Source organism: Oryctolagus cuniculus, chromosome 15 (assembly GCF_964237555.1).
Source record: "Oryctolagus cuniculus chromosome 15, mOryCun1.1, whole genome shotgun sequence".
Classification (NCBI taxonomy): domain Eukaryota; kingdom Metazoa; phylum Chordata; class Mammalia; order Lagomorpha; family Leporidae; genus Oryctolagus; species Oryctolagus cuniculus.
The window spans coordinates 5775520-5796933 of record NC_091446.1 but is presented as its reverse complement, the minus strand read 5'-3'; the positions used below and the strand labels follow the sequence as shown (position 1 = coordinate 5796933).

The window sequence follows — 21414 nt, the reverse complement described above, 5'->3', positions numbered from 1 at the left end:
ATGGCGTGCAGGGCCCAAGCACCTGGGCCATCCTCCACTGCACTCCCTGGCCATAGCAGAGGGCTGGCCTGGAAGAGGGGCAACCGGGACAGAATCCGGCGCCCCGACCGGGACTAGAACCTGGTGTGCCGGCGCCGCTAGGCGGAGGATTAGCCTAGTGAGCCGCGGCGCCGGCCGACCTCAAGCTCTACATGTATGTTTTGAATTTGTCCCCAGTACTCAATCGAGTACCTGACACAGAGCAGAGATAATACACATTTGGACAGATGATGGATGGACAGATGGATGATGAGGACATGATACTTCCAAGAAGTGACTTAGCATCGGAGAGGAATAATCAAATCCAGTGGCATTGTTGCAAGAGAAGAACAAGCAGTACCCACAAGCAGACTACTTACATAGAAAGAAAGTAAATATTGCCGAGTCCAGACATAAATATGACGGTAACAGTATCATTAACAAGAACAGTGTTAAGTTTTGTTTTTGTTTTTGTTTTTTTTTTTTTTGATGGGAGGTGGTGATGAGTTACAAAAGAAGGAGGACAACCTGTGGGAGAGTCAGCATGAAGGTCAGCTCAACAGCACACCCAAGTGCAGCCATGCTGGGATCATTGGAAAAGCAGGCCTGGCACCCAGGGGAGAGGTCAAGGCTACAGGTCAGCTAGGTGGTCCCAGAGGGTCAGAGCTGAAGGCAGTCTCTGCAAGACCTGTGGGCCAATGCCCCCATCTTGTCCATGGGGGAAGCGGACCCCGAGAGGTGCTCTGTCCAAAATCACACTCCCAGGAAGCAGCCAGAATGGACCCCGACTTCCAGTTCTCAGCCAGGGGGATCCCACTGTGCCAGCACTGCCTCTGAGCATCCTCATGCAGCCACGGGACCCTCGGCAGCTGACATTCCATGACTCTGTCTTGCCTGGGGGCAGGGTCAAGGGACAGGGCTATAAGCGTGGACCCTGCTGTCCATCGACAGAGAACCATTGCTGAAATGATCTGCTCCACTTTCCTGAAGCACCGGACATGCCTGGTGGGTACTGCTCTCCGGTCGGGCACAGCCACTGCCTCTTGTCTCCTTGACTGCATGTCACTTACTCCTGCCTGTTCCTACAAACAGCTCTGTGAGATGAGGCAAGCATTACTAGGCCTGGAAGCAGGAAATGACGACACACAATTCAGCGGGGCCTTTCCCCCCTGTGCCTCCCTCTACAAGAGCAAATCATTTCACTCAAGAGGCAAAGAAACGAACTCAGCAAGGGGAACGGTCCGTGGAACCACCAGCTAAAACACCCGCGTATCTATGGGATGTCTGCTGACGAGGAGAAGTCATAACTGGTGACAGGTGCACCCGACTGTGGCTCTGACTGCACAGCTGTGCCCCCCTTCCAGCAACAGCTGCTCATGGATCGTGACAACAAGTGATGCGAATGCAAACTGAAAACTGAACTGAAATAAAGGGCAACGTGAGATTCTCTGACCTGTTTGCTAGAATTCCCACCCTCACCCTGGCCTGAACTGCCACAGGCAAGCTGAGGCACAATCCCGAGTGTGACCTGAGTGTGACTTCAGCAAACTCCATAGGACTGGCTGACAACAGTCATGGCCCAGCAAACGCGGGAAATGTCATAACCAAGGGGCTTGAGCCGACAGCGGCACAAAGAGCTCAGGCCTTCTGCGCCCTTCTGATGGACGCGGGGCCTGCTCCTCACCACTGCTTGTCTTGAATCCGGTTCTCTCCAGGAACCCCCCTCTGGGCCGCTTTGTCACCGTGCCAAGAGCACCTTACTCTTCTCAGTGATGAGTTACTGCCTGCTAGCGGGCTCATTCCCACACCCGGCATTCAGAAAACGCGGCCCTCCAGGTGTCGGCCGCTGGGCTGCCCCCAGGAGCCAGGCAGGCAGGAACCACAGCACCTTCCCAGGAGCCGAGTCCAGACATAAATATGAAGGTAACAGTATCACTTCGGCACTGGATACAGACCCTGGACTCTCGGCTACTCAGACTCCAAAGGAATAAGTGCTTAGCAAAAGGTGTAGAGCGTGGTGAAAAAAATAGAAAAGCGCTTAACACATGAAATAAATAACCCTATTTGCAAAGCAATTTACCTGGAGTTTTGGCAATAGACAAGCCCCAAATCTATATATTTGGTCTAGAAGCTTTGTGAACAGAAATCAGTGGATGTTTTCATTATAAATTCACTTAATTTTTTCATATTCTAGAAATTCCTTTTTTCTTTTTAAAAAATATTTATTTTATTTGAAACAGTTACAGTGAGAGAGGGAGAGAGGGAAAGAGGGAGAGAGGGAGAGAGGGAGAGAGGGAGAGAGGGAGAGAGGGAGAGAGGGAGAGAGAGACAGAGAGAATCTTCCATCTACTGGTTCAATCCCCAAATGGCCACAATGACCAGGGCTGGATCAGGACAAAGCCAGGAGCCAGGAGCTTCATTGGCATCTTCCATGTGGGTACAGGGGCCCAAGACCTTGGGCCATCCTCTGTTGCTTTCCCAGGTGTATTAGCAGGGAGCTGCATCAGAAATGGAGCAGCCAGGATTTGAACTGGCACCCAAATGGGAGGCTGGTGCGGCAGGCGGCAGTGTAACCTGCTGCAGTGCGGTGCCAGCCCCACAATTCCTTTTCTAAATGCAGTCCTGTCTGTATGAGCCGAACACACAAAAGCCTGAGCAGTGGCACAGGCCTTATGCTGTCCCAACAGCTTCTCTGATTCAACTCTGGGGTACGCAGGGGAGGCAGCCGATGTAAGAGTGGGTGGTGGGAGCCGGCACCCCTGGCCTCTTATCTGCGGCCGGGGAGGGGACCACTTGGCCTCTGACTGATCTGCTGCCACGAGCACAGGTAGGAGGAGTCCGTGGGTAACCACAGTGCAGCCTCCATCAGGGCCTCGTGCGCTGACGTCAGTAACTAGAGGGCCCACACTGTACAAATGCTGACAGGGAAGCCAAGACGCCCTCGTCCCAACTGGGCTGCTGGATTCCGGGAGGGCGGGGTCCAGACCCTCAGGGTAGGTTGCAGGGAGATCTCCAATAGGATCCTGCAGCAGACCTGGAGCAGTCAAGGGCATACAGCTCTCTCCACTGCCATCAAGCACCTGCACACAGCTCTCTCCATTGCTGCTGGGGCCAGCAGACACCCCGAGCGATCCCAGAGGGAACGTGCTGTCCTTCCCGCCTGCTGCCAGGGACTGGCGGCCTCAGTGAGCACGTGTGTGGTTAACTAAGAGTGAAGGCAGTGGGGAGTGCCACCTCTGTGAGGCATGATGCTCCCGCACCAGAGGCCCTAGGCCCTCGTGTGGCACTGCAGTCTGCCCTGGGGCGGCGGGGGGGGGGGGGGCTGCTTCCCCTTCTGCCTTCTTCTCTGAACATCGCCAGCATGTGACAAGTGTGGTGCCTTTTACGTTGGGACCAGAACCAAGACTCCCCATGCGGAGAGCATCTTACAGGTGGCCAACTCTCCCATTGTGAGTCCTTCAGTGACACGGCTGTCAGAGGAGCCGGCCCCTTCTGAACCAGGTGTCTGTCACACAGCACACGCAGTGCATCAGGTGGAATCTACCAGTAGTCACTGGCGGCAAGGCAGAGGTGTCCAGGGCTACTCAGCTGCTCCAGGCTTATGCACCCCACAGATCCACCCGCTCCAGGGACATTTCGTGACAAAAGCTAGAGAGGCAGAAACAAGCAAAACAGCTCAAGAATGCCACCATTTCATGCAGGTGTCTGCTCCAAAAGGCTACCAGGAAAAGGCTCTGGGAGCGCAGGAGAGCAGTGGGCTCCTCCCCATGGCAGTGACACCAGAGTCTCCACTGTACCTGCACCAGACAACCACAGACTTTTTTTTTCTCTCTTAAAATTCAGATCTGGCTAAAAAGCCCATGAGAGTTTCTCAGGCATGGAAAGCCAAGACACTGTGGCAAAACAAAACAAAACAAAACAAACACCTAAATGAAAGATCTCTGTGAGTGAGATCTTAGTGGAAAGAACGGGCCATCAAAGAAGGAGGTACCTTTCTCTGAAGGGAGGAGAGAACTCCCACTTTGACTATGGCCTTGTCTAAATAAGGTCGGAGTTTGTGAACTCTAGAGGCTCCCATAGCCTTGGCAGCTCATGACAAGAGCCTCGGGTGATTACTGACGTCATAAATAAGAGTGTCAGTTGTTAAATCAACAGCAGGAGTCACTGTGCGCCTACTCCCCATGTAGGATCTCTATCAATGTTGTACTATGCGAATTAATGGTAAAACTACTACCCAAACAGTACTCTATACTTGGTGTATCTGTGTGGGTGCAAACTGTTGAAATCTTTACTTAGTATATACTAAGTTGATCTTCTGTATATAAAGATAATTGAAAATGAATCTTGATGAAGAATGGGATGGGAGAGGGAATGGGAGATGGGATGGTTGTGGGTGGGAAGGAGGTTAGGGGGGGGAAAAGCCATTATAATCCAAAAGTTGTACTTCCAAAATTTATATTAAATAAAAGTTGAAAAAAAAAAGTTTGTGGAAATGCATATCATGGAAAAACTGAAAAAAAAAAAAAAAACTCTGAGGAACAAAAAAGTGTCTCATAAACTCTTTAACCAAGTTGTTTCCAGAATTGAGCAAACAACCAACATTCCTACTAGTAAGATTAGCTTGGAATAGAGACAGTTTCTCACTGTTTTTGTATTATTTTTGACTTAGCTTAACCTGAAGACACATACTGCCCCTGGAAGCCCCTCCCACTTAACAGAAGACAAGATTTATCAGAATGATAAACAACTTAAAATTCCAAAGGCAGCCAGTGCTAGGCATTAATACAACACACGATAACAATCCTCATTTTTACAGATCATGTATTCTAAATGGAAACTTATTTATAAACATCTTTTCTCAACTTTAGCGTGGGTTAGCCGTTCTGAAACCCCACCGCGAGCACTCGAAGACTCAGGAACAAGTAAGAAGAGGCTGTGGATGATGGCAGCCTCGTCTCTCATGGAGCAGGGAGGCCACACACACCCCGCAGTTAGTTCCAAGGATCGGAGGCGTTGCGTGAGCTCTGGGTTTGCAAGACAAGGATCTATGTCTAAATACACTCTTCAACACCAGGACCAGGACTCTGCGAGAAACCGCCGCTTTCTACGGGGTACAGGGCACACACTTGTAAAGCCTGGACATCTCACTGCATCCAGAAGCCAAAAAAAAAGGGGGGGGGGCTCAAAAATGGTGGGGTAAAGTCGAAGACACGCTGGACATGTGCAGGCGGCTCCCACTGACCGCACCAGAGATCACGTCAGCAAGAGTTAAAGGGCTTTGTAATGAGTGTCCATGAGGTAACATGAAAGTTTATCTACTCACTCTGACACGAGTCAGTAAATAAACAGTGACAAAGATGAAGAAGGTCAGCCTTTGACCTTGCAGAAGAATTCCAAATAGCAAATGCAGAAGCCACATCAGAATGATAAAAATCACCATTTTGTTGCAACCCATGTAATAACTGAAAAGGATGATCACCAAAGGATGCTAACTGGTGGGGAACGCATGCCGAGAAGCACGTTTTGCGTGGTTTCCAAGCACTCTTCTCTCAAATGACCACAGGGAAACAGGAGCTAGAACCAGGCAGACACCTCAGCAAGGGTCAAGCTCCACCTCCCAGCATGGGAAGACTCCACACCGCCTGCCTCCCGATGTACCGCAGGGAGACCACAGGGGCACAGCTTGACCCTAATCTTAAGAAAACATCAGACACATTCAGACTCAAGCCTGAGCATTCTTACTCTGTGCTGAGACAGTGTCTAACGTGACTTGGCAAACCACAGATGGGTTCCAATTTTATTAGCTGTACAGGAAATTGGGGGACCATCTACAGAGTAACTGACTTTTGCTCTTTGAACACGTCAAGGTCACGGCGAGGGTCTGGCCTGGTGGTCAAGATCGAGCTGGACGCCTACACCCACAGCAGAGAACCCAGGCTGGAGTCTGATTCCAGCTTCCTGCTAATGTCCATCCTGGGAGGCAGCAGGGATGGCCCAGGTGGTTGAGTTCCTGGGAGACCTGGGTTGACCCCAGGCTCCTGGGTTCGCTTGGCCTAGCCAGGCTGTTGCCGGCATCTGGGGAGTGAACCAGATGGGAGCTTGTTCTGTCGCCTACTTGTTGCTGTCTCCTTGTCTCTCAAACAGAAAGAGAGACAGAGAGCGATAGGGAGGCCTTGTGCTTTAAAAATAATGTCAAGGTCACAAAGGACAAGCAGAGACTATGGAGCTGCTTCAGATCAAAGGAGACTGAGCAACCCTAACAATGAACTAACTGCACCGTGATTCTGGGATTGGATTTCAGACTAGAAAAGTGTATCTCTTAGATACACTGATGGGGAATTCATGCAGTTGTCTGGAAACGACCACACGGCTATCAACATTATATTCCAGACTCAGATAGTTATATTGTGACTGTGCAGTTTCTAGTGAACTCACCGAAGGCTGTGGAGTTAAAGCCATCGTGCCCTCAACTGCTGAGGCTCAGGGTGCAGACACGTATGCGTTTGTGTGGAAGAAGAGGGAGAGACGGAGTGACAAAGAAATGTGTTGAGCAGTATTGCACTTGGGGTACCTGGGTGAACAATGTAAGGAAAATCTTTGTCTTGTTTTTGTAACTTTTTTGTAAAATGTGAAATTATTATAAAATAAACTTTAAGAAAAGTTTAAGCTTGACATTTGTCCCCAGAAATGAGGAAAATTACACCCATCCAGTTCTCAGCATTATCTTGATGAACTGAAATCATTCATTGTAACAACTCTTCATAACAAATCATAATAAACCCTTGATACTAGACTTGAAAATATCTTTTGTCAAGCCCTCCCCCGCTTCAAATTACACTTAAAACAAGTAGGCGCCAGAGATAATAAACACTGTGAAGGCAGCAATATACAGGGGAAAGAATTCTTTTCATTCCAATCCAGAAAGTCACGCGATGACGCTAGATCACGTGGCTTTCAGATCCCCTGGGCCACAACTGTGTTATCTGGAGATGAAGGGGTACCATCAGATGACCTCTGCGCTCTGTCCTAATTCTCACATCACAAGAATCTCCAATTTGAGGGTAAAATACAGATCTCATTTAAGCCAAAACTTCAAGTTCAAATTCAGTGACTAGAGCTCAGTTAGAAATGTTTACTTTTCTTACTTATGGGACAGGAAGTGTTCACAAACGCTCTGACACTGGGAGCTCAGGACACACTACCCTGAAAAGTGACTGCAGGAGACCAGAAGGTGCCATCCTAAAGCGTGCACCTTTGGCGCACTGACCACTGAGAGAAACGGCAGGTGCAGAAGTGGCTCTGAGAAGCTGCCCTTCTGCAAGAGAGACGTGCCCAGCAGAGTGGGGCCAAGGTCAGCCTGCACAGTGACCCACAACTGTGCAAGGTGCAGCCCCACCCCGGCTCAGCTCAGGCAGGCTGTTCATTGTTCTTCTCCCTTTACTGCAGGGAATGACGGCATCGAGGCCTGAAGTGTAACCACCTTCTCTGAGGTCTACTCTAGACTTCTGCTCAGGCTGCTGCGTGATGTCCCAGGTACGCATGAGGTGTACCTGTTAATAAACTCGTGTCTGCTTTTCTCCTGTTAATGTCTTTTGTTACAGGGAGTACTAGTTACGAACTATGAAAGACAGAAAAATTTACTTCTTTCTTTCCTACATTACCTGTTTTATTTTAGAAAAAAAAAAAAAAAGGTTCACTGGGGTTGGCAAAGGGTTTAAGGCACCAGATGCAGCACTGGCATCTCATATGGCCACCAGTTCAAGTCCCAGCTGCTCCACTTCTGATCCAGCTCCCTGCTAATGTGCCTGGGGAAGCAGCAGAAGATGGCCCAAGTACTTAGACCCCTGGCACCCATGTGGGAGACATGGATAGAGTTCCTGGCTCCTGGTTTTGGCCTGAACCAGCCCTGGCTGTGTGGCCATTTGGGGAGTGAACCAGCAGATGGAAGATCTTTCTGTCTCTCTCTCTCTTATTCTGACTTCCAAATAAATAGATAGATAAATAAATCTTAAAAAAAGAAAAAAAAGAAAAGAAAAACGAGGTCATTAGGCTGGGGCAGCGCCAGCTCCGTAAGCTCCTGCGTAAGCCAACCAAAGCCCAAGGCACACAGTACAATGAAACTGGAGACCTCACCCACCAGCAGCTGACGGCTATCTTCCAACCCGCCAGGCACATTCTATCTTCCTTCCGCCTGTGCAAGTGCCCTACAGCAGGGCTCTGGGAGCCTCTTCCGGGCCCGAGTGCTGCCGGACTCATGAGCTGTTCCGTGTTCCAATCAACTGCATCGTTTTAAAAAGCCCACACATCTTTTCACAACTTTAATCCTCGCCTTGTGTGACCCCAGGCCTGGATCTTAGCTGGCTACTCAGTCATTTCTTTGTGCTTTTGAATTTTGACAGCCCCTTCACCAACAAGCACATCTTCCCACCCTGGTGATCAGACCACTGGGCATGCACAAACCACAGTGGGCAAACATCGCTCACGTTTTTAAAGTCCAGTAGGCACACTGTGCTAATGCGAATGGATTTCTTCCCACCTATTAAGAGAGAAGTCAGTGGTACACCAAACACAGATCTAAGTGTTAATGCAGTTCAGCTGGCTTTGAAATGAATAAAATTAGGTAAGTGACCTAGAGGTTGCCCCTGAATTGCGAATCTTCTCTGCTGTTTGGCTTGGGTATGACTGTTCCTAGGCGGGAGGCTGCTGGGACCTGCAGTGACTGAGGTGACAGTGCGACGTGCCAGCGTGCGGGCTGTCACTCACCTGAGAGCTCTTGCCGCACTTGGCACCTCCCGAGACGATCACGACCTGGCTCTGCAGCAGGCTCTCCATGAAGGAGTACTTCTCCTTCCATATCGGGAGGTCCTCTCTCTCCTTCAGAAGCTTGTAGTAGCGTGACGAGTAGGGCAGTCCATCAAAAGGGTTCAGTTCCAAGTCCTCACAGGCCAAAACGCCGTCCTCATCTCCATCACTGGAATCCAGGGATTCCGGAAAATAGCGTTTTTCCGGGGACGAGTTTGGACATTCCAGCTCCTCTTCCATCTTGTCCAACAGGGATCTCAGGCGGCTGACATCCCACAGTCGGGTTTCTCCTGTCAATAACCCATCGCGGCAGGGTGGAAGGTCTACTCACACAGACGCAGACGCCCAGGCCCAGGAGGCCAGTGCGAGGTTCCGGCAGGTGAAATTCCGCAGACCGCACCGCTCTCCGCTGCGGTGGCACCCACGTGCTGACTGCTGCCGGCACTTTTCAGCACGTTAAATAACTGCCAACGAACCACACTGAAAAACAGACAGAGTACACTGTGAAATCAGGCACAAACTCAAGACGCTAGAAAGCACAGGCATCCAAACAAGAGCACTGTCGCTTTCTCCTAACTGGCTACTGTCTGTCACTTCTGCTGTCTGCTTAAAAGTCCGGGAATCACCTACACTTAGTTCTCCGAGTTCAGCTGGAGGCCATCTTTCCCTTGGCTGGGTGGAGAAGGATTCTGTGCTGGGCCGGGTGCTCCGGGCCTGACCTCTATTACAGGCCTCTGCATGGGCAGCCCTGTGAACAGACAGCAACAGGGGGCCTGCCGTTGTGATTGAGGCTAGCCAGTCACGTGGCCACCTAATCCCAGGACAAAAGAGATGCTGGACCTTATAAAAGCCAGAACTGTGAAGGCCGGGAGTGCTCCCCTTATGCTGGCTATAAGAAGTCTGTTACTACCTTTTTTTTTCTTTTTAAAGTAATACTCTAGTTCAAAATAAAGCATAAAAAAAAAAAAAACACCTTTCATTTAACATTTGCCTGTGCCAGTTTGGAGAGTCAAGCCAGGGAAGTGAAGTTATTCAAGCTTTCCTCTTGAGGTTACTGCTAGTTTTTATTAATAAAGTCTTTTGTTAACGAAACCAGAACTCTTCACTGTATTTCTTGAGATTCCTTAGTCTTGAAAACCTAGGAATTTCAGCAGTCAGAAAAACACACCTTTTATTGCAGAAGGAGAGAAATTACCTCCGAGGGGAAGAGTTTTCCCCTGCATGTCAGGTAATGATCTTTCCTCTTCCAACCACTAGCAATCAAGAGAGAAAAAAGTCTGATCACATTGCTGAAGATCAGCCTCTTGCACGTTAACCAGGTCAAACTTCAAAAAACAATCAAGTGGGGCCGGCACAGAGGGTTAATGCCCTGGCCTGAAGCGCTGGCATCCCATATGGGTGCCAGTTCTAGTTAAGGCTGCTTCTCTTCTGATCCAGCTCTCTGCTGTGGCCTGGGAAAGCAGCAGAAGACGGCCCAAGTCCTTGGGCCCCTGCACCCGTGTGGGAGACCCAGAGGAAGCTCCTGGCTCCTGGCTTCGGACTGGCGCAGCTCCGGCCGTTGCGGCCATTTGGGGAGTGAACCATCAGATGGAAGACCTTTCTCTCTGTTTCTACCTGTCTCTGTAATTCTGTCCTTCAAATAAATAAATCTTAAGAAAATAAAATAGGCCTAGAGAAACACATGAAGTATATTTTTAGGGTGGATGCAGGAGCAGAAGAGACCTTACAAAAACTCAGAGATAAGCTAAAAGAGGACGAAACAGACTACCAGAGTGTGAGGAGGACTTTTTAGCTCTATGCAGGTAGCATCCTTAAAAATTCATTCTGAAAGCTATCTCAAAATTAAGATGGAATTATAATGGCATTCAATACAATCATCCTAATATGGGTGCACTTGCAAACTCTTCTCTGTGGGGTGAGACTAAACCCACAGAGATCTGCAACCTGAGGTCACAGGACAGTGAATTCTGAGGTCTCCAAGCATCAGAGTTCTACTGCCTAAGTGGAGATCAATTTAATCTTACATTTTTCTTTGTTCCGATTAGGCTTGCCTTGAAATAAGAAAGCACAGCCATCATTTCTGCCGAGGCCAACGTCATTCTGGAGCTCCCCCAGCCCCCTCTCACTCATCATGCACACGTGCCTGTGCTGGTGAGTGGACGATGACCACTGTTCATCCAGCGGAGAGCTGGACTCTGTGGACTCCTTCTCCTTTCCCGGGAATCTGAGCTGGCCCTGTGACTCACTGCGGCCTAAGAACGTACTGAAGTGGTGCTGCATCACTTCTAAGGCACTCCCACGTGTGACACATTCCCCCTGGGAGCCAGCTGTCAATCTGCAAGATGTCAACCCACCCGGAGGGGCCACTGGGAGGAGATGGAAGCTGGACTTACAGTCAACAGCAGCAAAAACCCAACCATGAGAGCACTCTGCCAGAGACGCTCCAGCCCGATGGAGCCCCCGGATGACTGTGACCCTCGGACAGCAGCCCCCGTGGGAGCCTGCTCACTCTAGGGCAATGAATGGTCACTGTTGCCACAAGCTACCATGTTGTCGGGTGGTTTGTCTTACAGCAACAGCTAACCGAACGTCTGTCTTCTTGACAAAATGCTCTCACACTTAACCTTTCCCTCATGACTCGGGGCCACCGGGACAGGAGCAGCCCTGCTTCTCCCTAGCGATCCAGCTCCCAGTCGGCCTGAGGTCTGTGTGCTTCCCTAACCTGCTTTCCTACCTGGCACCTTACAAGCCAGACCGACGTGTCTGCCAGAGTCCACAGCGGGCGCCACACTGAGTCCACTGCGTCTGAGGGGAAAAGCACAGATTTTGGGAAACACATTCATCTGGTCATCGGGATGTTTTACTGCCACACGATTTGGGTTAGGCCCAACTACAGGCTGAGTTTTGGGCACACTGACTCCAGGGATCGCCACCTCGCCTCATGCACCCTGTGACTGGGGAGAGCCACGTTAGTGTCTACATCCCCTGCTCCCGAGATAGTTAGATACAGCAAGAGAGCCATGTCCTCACCTTTGGCAAACTCAATAGTGCCAATCTACAGAAGGAAGAACAAATACTACGGTAGGTTATATGTAATTCAAAATAAAACTTAATAAATCTGTGAAGTCTAAACCACCATTCTACTACAAGAATTTTTTTAATTTTTTAAAGATTTGTTTTTATTTATTTGAAAGACAGAGTTACAGAGAGGGGCAGCAAGAACTTTCATGCGAAAGGCTGGCATTCACTGCCTTGCGAAGTTACCCTACACAAACACTGCAAGGCAAGGAAACGGATTCTCCTCCGTTCTCCAGAAAAGAACGCAGCCAGTTGACACTGATTTCACTACAATGAGACCCATTAGGTGTTTTTTTCTTTTAAAATGTACTCATTTATTGAAAGGCAGAGTTACAGGGAGAGAAAGGTCTTACATGTACTGGTTCACTCCCCAACGGCCACAACAGCTGGAGCTGGGCCGATTTGAATCCAGAGGCTTTTTCTGGGTCTCCCACGTGCGTGCAGGGGCCCAAGCACTTGGACCATCCTCCACCGCTTTCCCAGGCGCGTTAGCAGAGAGCTGGATCAGAAGTGGAGCAACCAGGACTTGAACCAGTGCCTGTATAGGATGCCACATACCACAGCACCGGCCCCGTGTTATCCTCAATGCCTGGATTTCCAGATCCTCCAGTTCCTTTTCAGCCAACACTCGAGTCCCTTCTAGCGCCTGCACTGAGAGCACGCGGTGACGCAGTCTGACGGCAGGCCTCTAAGTGCCTACCACGTGTCCACATGTGAGCACGCGGTGACACAGTCTGACGGCAGGCCTCTAAGTGCCTACCACGTGTCCACATGTGAGCACACGGTGACACAGTCTGACGGCAGGCCTCTAAGTGCCTACCACGTGTCCACATGTGAGCACACGGTGACGCAGTCTGACGGCAGGCCTCTAAGTGCCTACCACGTGTCCACATGTGAGCACACGGTGACGCAGTCTGACGGCAGGCCTCTAAGTGCCTACCACGTGTCCACATGTGAGCACGCGGTGACGCAGTCTGACGGCAGGCCTCTAAGTGCCTACCACGTGTCCACATGTGAGCACGCGGTGACACAGTCTGACGGCAGGCCTCTAAGTGCCTACCACGTGTCCACATGTGAGCACGCGGTGACACAGTCTGACGGCAGGCCTCTAAGTGCCTACCACGTGTCCACATGTGAGCACACGGTGACACAGTCTGACGGCAGGGCTCTCAAGTGCCTACCACGTGTCCACATGTGAGCACACGGTGACACAGTCTGACAGCAGGCTTTCAAGTGCCTACTACGTGTCCACATGTGAGCACACGGGTGACAGTCTGACGGCAGGGCTCTCAAGTGCCTACCACGTGTCCACATGTGAGCACACGGGTGACACAGTCTGACAGCAGGCCTCTAAGTGCCTACTACGTGTCCACATGTAAGCATGCGGGTGACACAGTCTGACAGCAGGCCTCTAAGTGCCTACTACGTGTCCACATGTGAGCATGTGGGTGACAGTCTGACAGCAGGGCTCTCAAGTGCCTACTACGTGTCCACATGTGAGCACGCGGGTGACACAGTCTGACAGCAGGGCTCTCAAGTGCCTACTACATGTCCACATGTGAGCACACGGGTGACACAGTCTGACACAGGCCTCTCAAGTGCCTACTACGTGTCCACATGTGAGCACGTGGGTGACAGTGTGGATGGGCAGGATTGGTCAGGCCTTTAATCTTAACAGACAAGAAACTGAGGGAAGAAAACTGTGGCTGGTTCATAACAGAAAGACAGGCAGACTCCGCACCAGGTGAGTTCAAAGAGGAGACCAGCCCAAGCACGGAAGACTTGAGAGCTAGGATAAAACCGTGCTGTTTTATTTTAAATACCACTGGGTGTCACTCATGTAGTCATTTCTTGATCATAATTTTTCCTTTCTCTGTCTCTGCTTTGCCTTCTAATTCTGCCAGTACATTTGATGTGGCTCTATTTTCTGAAACATTATCTATAATCTGCCCAATACTCACCTACAATTTTAATAAAGTTGTTAGTGAGATCCAGTTCTAGGAGTTTAAAGCAAATGGTACAACGGCCATGAGCAGCTGCACCTCATAGCTCAGTAAGAAAAAATCAGTGAAGACACTCTTATGCAAAACAAAAAGTTTTTCGAAGAAATGCTAAAAACCACGTAACATTTCTTGAACATTTTACGTGATCGTCCATAAGGTCTGTGAAAATAAGTCTTTTAACCTAATTCCCAGGTTTCCTAAACTCTGTAGGTATATATGAACACACATATACACACACAACCCCTTGCTTTTTAAAAAAATATTCGTTTTATGTAACTCCCTATTTGTTTCAGTACTACTTCATCAATGCATTTTTTGGAGAAAAATATAAAAATATATGCTAATATTTATATTTATCAGTATTATTATAAATATTTTAATATCATTTAATGTCTCTTCATTCATGTTCTATAGAGCAATAATTTAGTTACATATATGTTCTATTGAGCAATAAGTTATTTATTTATATGTTTACATGTAAGATCAAATAGGAAAAAAAACCCTAAGGATGGATTTTCTATAATACTAACATTAGAAAGCTATAATTTAGAGGCCAGTGCCATGGTACTCCACCTGCGGCACTGGCATCCCATATGGGTGCCGGGTTCTAGTCCTGGTTGTTCCTCTTCCAGTCCAGCTCTCTGCTGTGGCCCAGAAGGGCAGTGGAGGATGGCCCAAGTCCTTGGCCCCTGCACCCACGTGGGAGACCCGGAAGAAGCTCCTGGCTCCTGGCTTCAGATCGGCGCAGTGCTGGCTGTTGCAGCCATTTGGGGAGTGAACCAACGCAAGGAAGACCTTTCTCTCTCTCACTGTCTATAACTCTGTCAAATAAAATTAAAAAAAAAAAAAAAGAAAAAAAGAAAGCTATAATTTTATCATTTGTACCTAAAAACCTGGCAATTCCATAGTGTTGCAGGTTTCTGAATCTCCTGAACAATTCCACACTACCTGACCTCCTATGACAGTATTCTGTCCTTTCATGGGAGCAGTTTCACAAAAGGAGACATTCAGCCAGGCAGACCTGGGAGCCAAGCTGTAACACTGCTCCAAATACTCACTGCACAGCCTCAACACACTTACTCAGATCTGTTTTTTCCCTCTTGCTCCACATTTATTGTAGACATCCTGAAGGCAAGATGAGTTTCTGAGCCATCTTTGCAACCCCAAGAAAACAAGGTATAGGGCTATGCACAGACTATGTGATCAACAGATTTTTGCTGGGGCCGATGCTGTGGAGTAGCAGGTAAAGCTGCTGCCTGCAGTGTGGACATCCTATATGGGTACGAGTTCGAGTCCTGGCTGCTCCACTTCTGATCCAGTTCCCTGCTAATGAGCCTGGGAAAGCAGTGGAAGATGGCACAAGTCCTTGGGCCCCTGCACCCATGTGGGAGACCTGGATGAAGCTCCTGGCTTTGTTGCTTGGCCCAGCCCTGGTCTTTGCGGTCATTTGCAGATGGAAGACCTCTCCCTCTCCCTCCTCTGACTTTCAAATAAATAAATAAAATCTTTTTAAAAATAGATTTTTACTTATAAGCTATGGTTACAATGTTTAGAAAAATGTTATTGAGGAATTACAAGTGAAAAATAACTCTCTTCAGGACAAAGGCTATTCTTTTTTGGACAGCAAGACTGCTGGCCCAATGGTCTCCGCCAATTCCACTCAAAGCACTGGTTTGTGGCAACAGAAGGAGGCTGCATCAGCAAGTAAACGAACTCACAGCTTCTTTCGTTCAAGAGTCTTACTATTACAAAAGCCGGGTGACCTAGGCAGTTTGTGCAGTGGCGTATCCCATTTGTGTCTGCACAGTGCCTTGTCTCACTGTGCACGGGCCCTGGCCTGCAGACCACACTCTGAGAAGCATCATTTCATACAGCTATTAAAGTCAGACTAATAATAATAATGATGATAATTGCACCAATTAGCATTTATAGAGCGCTTAGTTCATGCCAGATGCTGTGGTAAGCACTGCACTTTACATGGATTATTTCACTTAAACTCTTATGAATCTCAGGAGGGCTTACTTTCTTATTTCCACTTTTCAAATGAGGAAATTTAAGCCTGGGGAGGTTTAGCTAATTTATCCAGCTGTGGAAAAGCAGGTGCTGGAAGTCAGGCAGTCTGAGGCCAGCTTAATCTTAGTCCAGTGTACACCGGATGCTTGACCACATGACCATGCTGCCTCCTGACTGCGTTAGACAGCAGGCTCACGCTGCACCACTGTGGGCTGAAGAAGTACTTGACACAACGGGGCATGTTCTGGAAGGAACAGCACAAGACAAAAAACAGGGCATAGATTTATCGATTTGAAAACCAGGTTTTAACGGCCCCCTGAAGTTACAGGTACATATTTGATATGTGAACTTTCTCTGGCAGGCATGTGGTGCTTTAATGAAACAAGCGATTCAATCATTCTGACCTGTTTAGAAAATGACTTCTTTGCCTTTAATAGGCCCAAACTTCCTCCAAACACACCCCATCTGGCTTCCAGTATATGTTTAAAACCTTTCTGGATAAAGTAAGGAAAAAATTAAAGATTGATTTTAAGAATATTTCCAAACTTCTAACAAGATGACTTTAAGTAAGCAAATCAAGTTCATTTGCTTTTTGAAAATACTCGAGTTACTTTTAACTCAATACTGATTTATATCAAATACAGCTTATATAACCAGTCCTACAGTCAATTTTTTAGAAAAGAATCCTACATTCTAAAAGTAGTCAAAGATTTTTGAGGCCAGCGCTGTGGCATGGCAGGTTGAGCCTTTATGTGTGATGCTGACATCCGATATCGGTGTGCTGGTTTACACCCTGACTGCTCCATTTCCAGTCCAGCTCCCTGCCGCTGCACCTGAGAAGGAGCGGAGCATGGCCCAAGTGCTCGGGCCCCTGCCACCCCTATGGGAGACCTGGAAGAACCTCCTGGCTCCAGCCTGGCCCAGCCCTAGCCATTGCAGCCATTTTGGGTAGTGAACCAGCAAATAGAAGATTTCTCTGTTTCTCCCTCTTTCTCTCTCTCTGTAACTCTGCTTTTCAAATGAATAAAATGAATTAAAAAAAAAAAACCTGTGGGTTACATATTTTTTTAAAGATTTATTTATTTGAAAGTCAGAGTTACACACACACACACACACAGAGATAGAGAGAGAGAGAGAGCGATAGAGAGTGCGCGATAGAGAGAGAGGTCTTCCATCTGATGGTTCACTCCCCAATTGGCAGCAACGGCCAGAGCTGCGCCGATCTGAAGCCAGGATCCAGGAGCTTCTTCCAGGTCTCCCATGCGGGTGCAGGGGCCCAAGGACTTGGGCCATCTTCTACTGCTATCCCAGGCCATAGCGGAGAGCTGGATTGGAAGTGGAGCAGCTGGGTCTTGAACTGGCACCCATATGGGATGCCAGTGCTTCAGGCTAGGGCATTAACCCACTGCGCCACAGCGTAGGCCCCAGGTAACATATGTTTGAGACTAAACAGTCTTTATAGCTCAAAAAAAATTTTTTTAAATACAGACTTAAGCTCAGTCAATTGCTTGTATGCAATTCTCCTACATAACCCCTCACAAGTAAGTTTATTAAGTCCGGGATCTTGTTAGCTATTCAAAGAACTAGACTACTCAATGCCTTGCTATAATATTTTGGTGATTTTTTTCATTGCATGAAGTTCTAAAATCTCTTACTTCGAGGAGAAGAGACAATGAAGTAGGCTTATACATGCAGTAGGCAGATGTCTGAGCAAATCTCCAGTAAAAGCTGAGGTCTCAGTGGCTGCCAGTCTCCCCAGGCAGTTAACATATTTGCCTCTGACATTTACAGAACACACTTCCACCCATCTTTTCAAGAAGACAGCGTCTCCTTGAGGCATTGTCCTGGACAACTTCCGAAGCTCTATTTCACCTGAATTGTCACCCCCAGGACAACTGTGCAAACTACAAATATCAGGACTCTGCCAACATGCACTTCACTACAAACAGGGGGAGGAAACCGTGCCCCTCCCGGGACCACCGATGCCTGAGCTCCCCCAGACCTGCAGCTTGCTTTCTCCCCACTCTTCTTAGGTCTCGGGTTCTTCCACTACCACCCCTGCCCCTAAATATGTGCACCCAAGGTTCTACCCTTGTCCCTCTTCTCAGTCCACTATCTCCCTGGAGAAAAACATTCACATTTTAACTCCAGTTATGGAATGCTTAATCCAAGCTTCTAACTTCATCTTGGGTTTCCTTCTTTAGTTCTAGATCCACATGCCTTACCCCTATTTATCCAGCATCCCAATGTAGATGACAGGCAACCCCAACGTTAGAATGCAAATCTGCCCCATTTCTCATTCTTCTTTCCTTCCTTGCATTTTTTTGGGGAGGCAGAGTGACACCGAGAGAGGTCTTCCATCTGCTGGTTCAGTCCTCAAATGTCCACAACAGTTGGGGCAGGGCCAGGCAGAGACCAGGAGCTAGGAACTCCATTGGTCTCTCATGTCAGTGGCAAGGACCCAACTACTTGAACCATCATCTGCTGCCCCCCAGGCACATTAGCAGGAAGCTGGAATGAACAGAGTGACACCTGATCCCAGGCACTCTGATAGGGGATGAGAGTGGTGGCTTAGCCGCTGAACTACCACGCAGGGCTCCCTCGCCCTCAGCACATTCATTTCTGACACTTCATCTTCTTTTTTTTTTCTGCTCAGATCGTGAACTGTTAAGATTTTATTCCAAGTTCTTCTTAAATGAATGTGGACTAAAGAAAAGTTATATGTGCATGCCCTCCCCTCCTCTCTTGTCTTGCCTTTCCCCATATTTCTTTAAAAAAATTTTTTAATATAAAGAAAATAGATTTCAGGTATTTCACAGGTACAATAAAAAACAGAAGTATTTTTTTCCTTCTTTTCTGTCTCAGACTTCAACAAACAACAACAAATACCAGAACAGCCACTCAATTCACACACCTGGAGTCGTCCTGGCTTCACTGGCACCTGTGGTGGCTTCAGCCTCTTTCACTGGCTCCTCCACCCTGACTGCCTTGTTATCATGCCTCTTTTTTTTTTTTTTTTTTTTTTTTGAGTAAATTGCTGCAAAAATCTCCCAGTTGTTTTCTTCTGTCTCTAATTCTGGCTCTCCACCAGGCTGTCATTCACAAGCTACCAGTGATCCTTTCCAAAGGCCAAACTGATTGTATCACTGACCCAAATCCTGCTCATCTCCTTTAAGGAAAAAACCACAACACCTAAGTTCTCAACCCACCTGTGCCTCTGTGGCCTCACTTCCTCATGGAAGCCTCTGCTGCAGACACAGGGACTGTCCTGAAGAGCTGCTCCCTCAGGACGTGGTGCGTTGGCCAAGCCGTTCCCTGGCCTTACAGGCAATGTGGCTGGTCACTTCCTATTCACTCTTTCTGAGCGGCAGCCCCAGAACTCAGCAAGTGCCTGACACACTCTGAGCGCTCAGTAAACGTTTGTTTGTTCAATGCCGGAAATCAGTAACAACCACTTACATTTAAAACAGGCTTTACAATAGTCAAGATATTTCGCATTCATGTGTGTGACCAGCCAACCGGTGCCGGTTTTATGATCTATTATTTCCAGCTATGAAGGAGGAAATACTAGCTTCTGACTTTCCCAAGGTGGCTCAGCTGGAAACCAGTGCAATCGTCCCCCGCTGGAGGCTTGTCCCCTCTGTTTTCATTCCACTTGTGATCAGCCACAGACTAAAGCCCACTCTGTGCTAAAAGGAATACAGAGGTGCAAGTCATGGACTTGGCTTCTAAAGCGTGCAATCCAATCAGGGGCATCAAATGAGAGGAAAACTCTAGAGGAAAGTGTAGGGTAGGGCCACGTGCTGAGCTGTGCAGCACCTGCAGGAGAGAGCAGTGCATTTAGTGGGGACCAGCCCAATCCTACAACCAGAGTGCAGACCACCACAGGTTCCGAGGACAAAAACACCAAAAACAGGAATGGGTTTTCTACCTTTGATTGAACTCCTCATGAGTTTCAGAAAGTAACAACCAAGAGGGAAAAGTACTTCAAAAAGAAAATGAAAACAAACACCCCACCCCTATTTATCAAATCAAATCAATTTAGGAGACTGATCTAACATATTCATGTGCCTTTTAGAAAACGGTCCTATTTGCATTGAATATCAACTTTCCATTACAGCTACTATTACTTTGAATTCTGATGTAGCCTTAACATTAAAAAATAACAAGCAAGGCTACATGGGGCTCTTCACTGCACCTTGTTATTCCTTGGGTTGCTACACTGAGTTAGGCACTGGCAGTCAATAGTTACAATACAAATGCTCTTTTCAAGGATAAGCACAGAGGCTGGAAAAAAGAAACAAAAACCATACCAAAACAAAAAACCAGGGCTCTGTTTTTCATGTGATCACCAAAAACATACTGAGCATGCCAGGGAAAGTAAGTACAAGGCAGAAAAACCTAGAAAGGATCACTAAGACCTTTACCATTCATCCCCAAACGCGAACCCATTAGCAACAGTGACTCCGGTACACGGAAAGCAGTTTCTCTAAGGCTTCTCTCAGTCATCCAGAAGACATCTGAAAAGGCATGGTGCTAGGTGCTAGGTGCCAGGTGCTAAGTGCTAGGTGCTAGAAGAGGAACTGCTGCTGTCGCTGCCATAGGTGTTGAGCGGCTTTCCCGGCCACTTCCACCCCCTGACCGCTCTCCTCCCGGAGCACACTGTCCACACAGCAAGCTGCTTTTCAGACTTGTCTTCAATGCTGGAAGTATTTCAACTCAAGCCTTCCTTGATGCCAACCTCACAGCTGCTGATAAATTATTCTACACCGCTGTACAGTCCTCCGACACATTCCCCCATTTCCCAATCTTAAAATGTGGGTGTAACTGCCAAATTCTTGAGTCCTTGTTACTTCTGCAAGATCTGCAATATTTATTTCTTCTCCTCCCCCAACCCTCAAATACAAATGCCTAACTACTGTCTGGGAAAATGTAACCTTTTTTTGTCACTAAATGCCAACTTTTAAAAGATTACCATCATCTTGTGACTTTCGATGACGCTGTTACTAATCAGCATCACTACGCTGGTGTCTTGGAGGAAAAATCACTTTAGCTTCCAAATTGTCAAAACGCTGTATGCAGAAGCATTGCTAACCCTGGACGCTTTGCCTGCAAATGCAGAAGCGGGCAGCGAAGGTCCCACGCGGCAGCTACTTTCCAACCTGAACTCACTGCTCAGCTCAGAGAGAGGCGCGCGGCCCGCACCGCCGCGTTAGTCAGCGAGTTTCCACAAACCGCACCAAGCGTGGTCCCCACGCAGCCCGAGCCGCGAACGCCTGATTCGCCGCCGGCACGCGAGGGTCTCGGGTTCAGTCAGGCCCCGCGCGGAGAGAAAGGCGAGTCCCCGCCTTGGGGATGCCCGCCGCGGGCGCGGCACCCGCACACCTGGGCACCGCCTCGCCCTGCGGGCTCCCCCGCACCTGCTCCTCCTCCTCCCCCTCGCTTCGCCTTCCTCCTTCCGGGCGGCTCCTGGACCCGCACCGGCTCGCACATCTAGGTC

At 48.4% G+C, this 21414-nt stretch overlaps 1 protein-coding gene across 8 annotated transcripts in view; it reads right to left on the bottom strand.

Annotated features, from left to right (window-relative positions):
* The window catches only part of DHX32 (DEAH-box helicase 32 (putative)), a 66870-nt gene that overhangs the window by 40181 nt on the left and 5275 nt on the right, over positions 1 to 21414 (bottom strand). For 5 of the 8 annotated variants that reach the window (XR_011382191.1, XR_007914499.2, XM_051833498.2 and 2 more), the window contains one exon: positions 8782 to 9300. Coding sequence is in view for 5 of the 8 variants with exons in the window: in XM_051833498.2 (XP_051689458.2) it covers positions 8782 to 9060 (279 nt within the window). In the remaining 3 variants the exon portion in view is untranslated. Of the gene's footprint in view, positions 1 to 179; positions 7706 to 8781; positions 9301 to 11554; positions 11626 to 19123; positions 21266 to 21414 lie in introns of those variants that run through there. The other 3 variants (XM_017350760.3, XM_070057073.1, XM_070057074.1) reach the window with 3 other exon arrangements.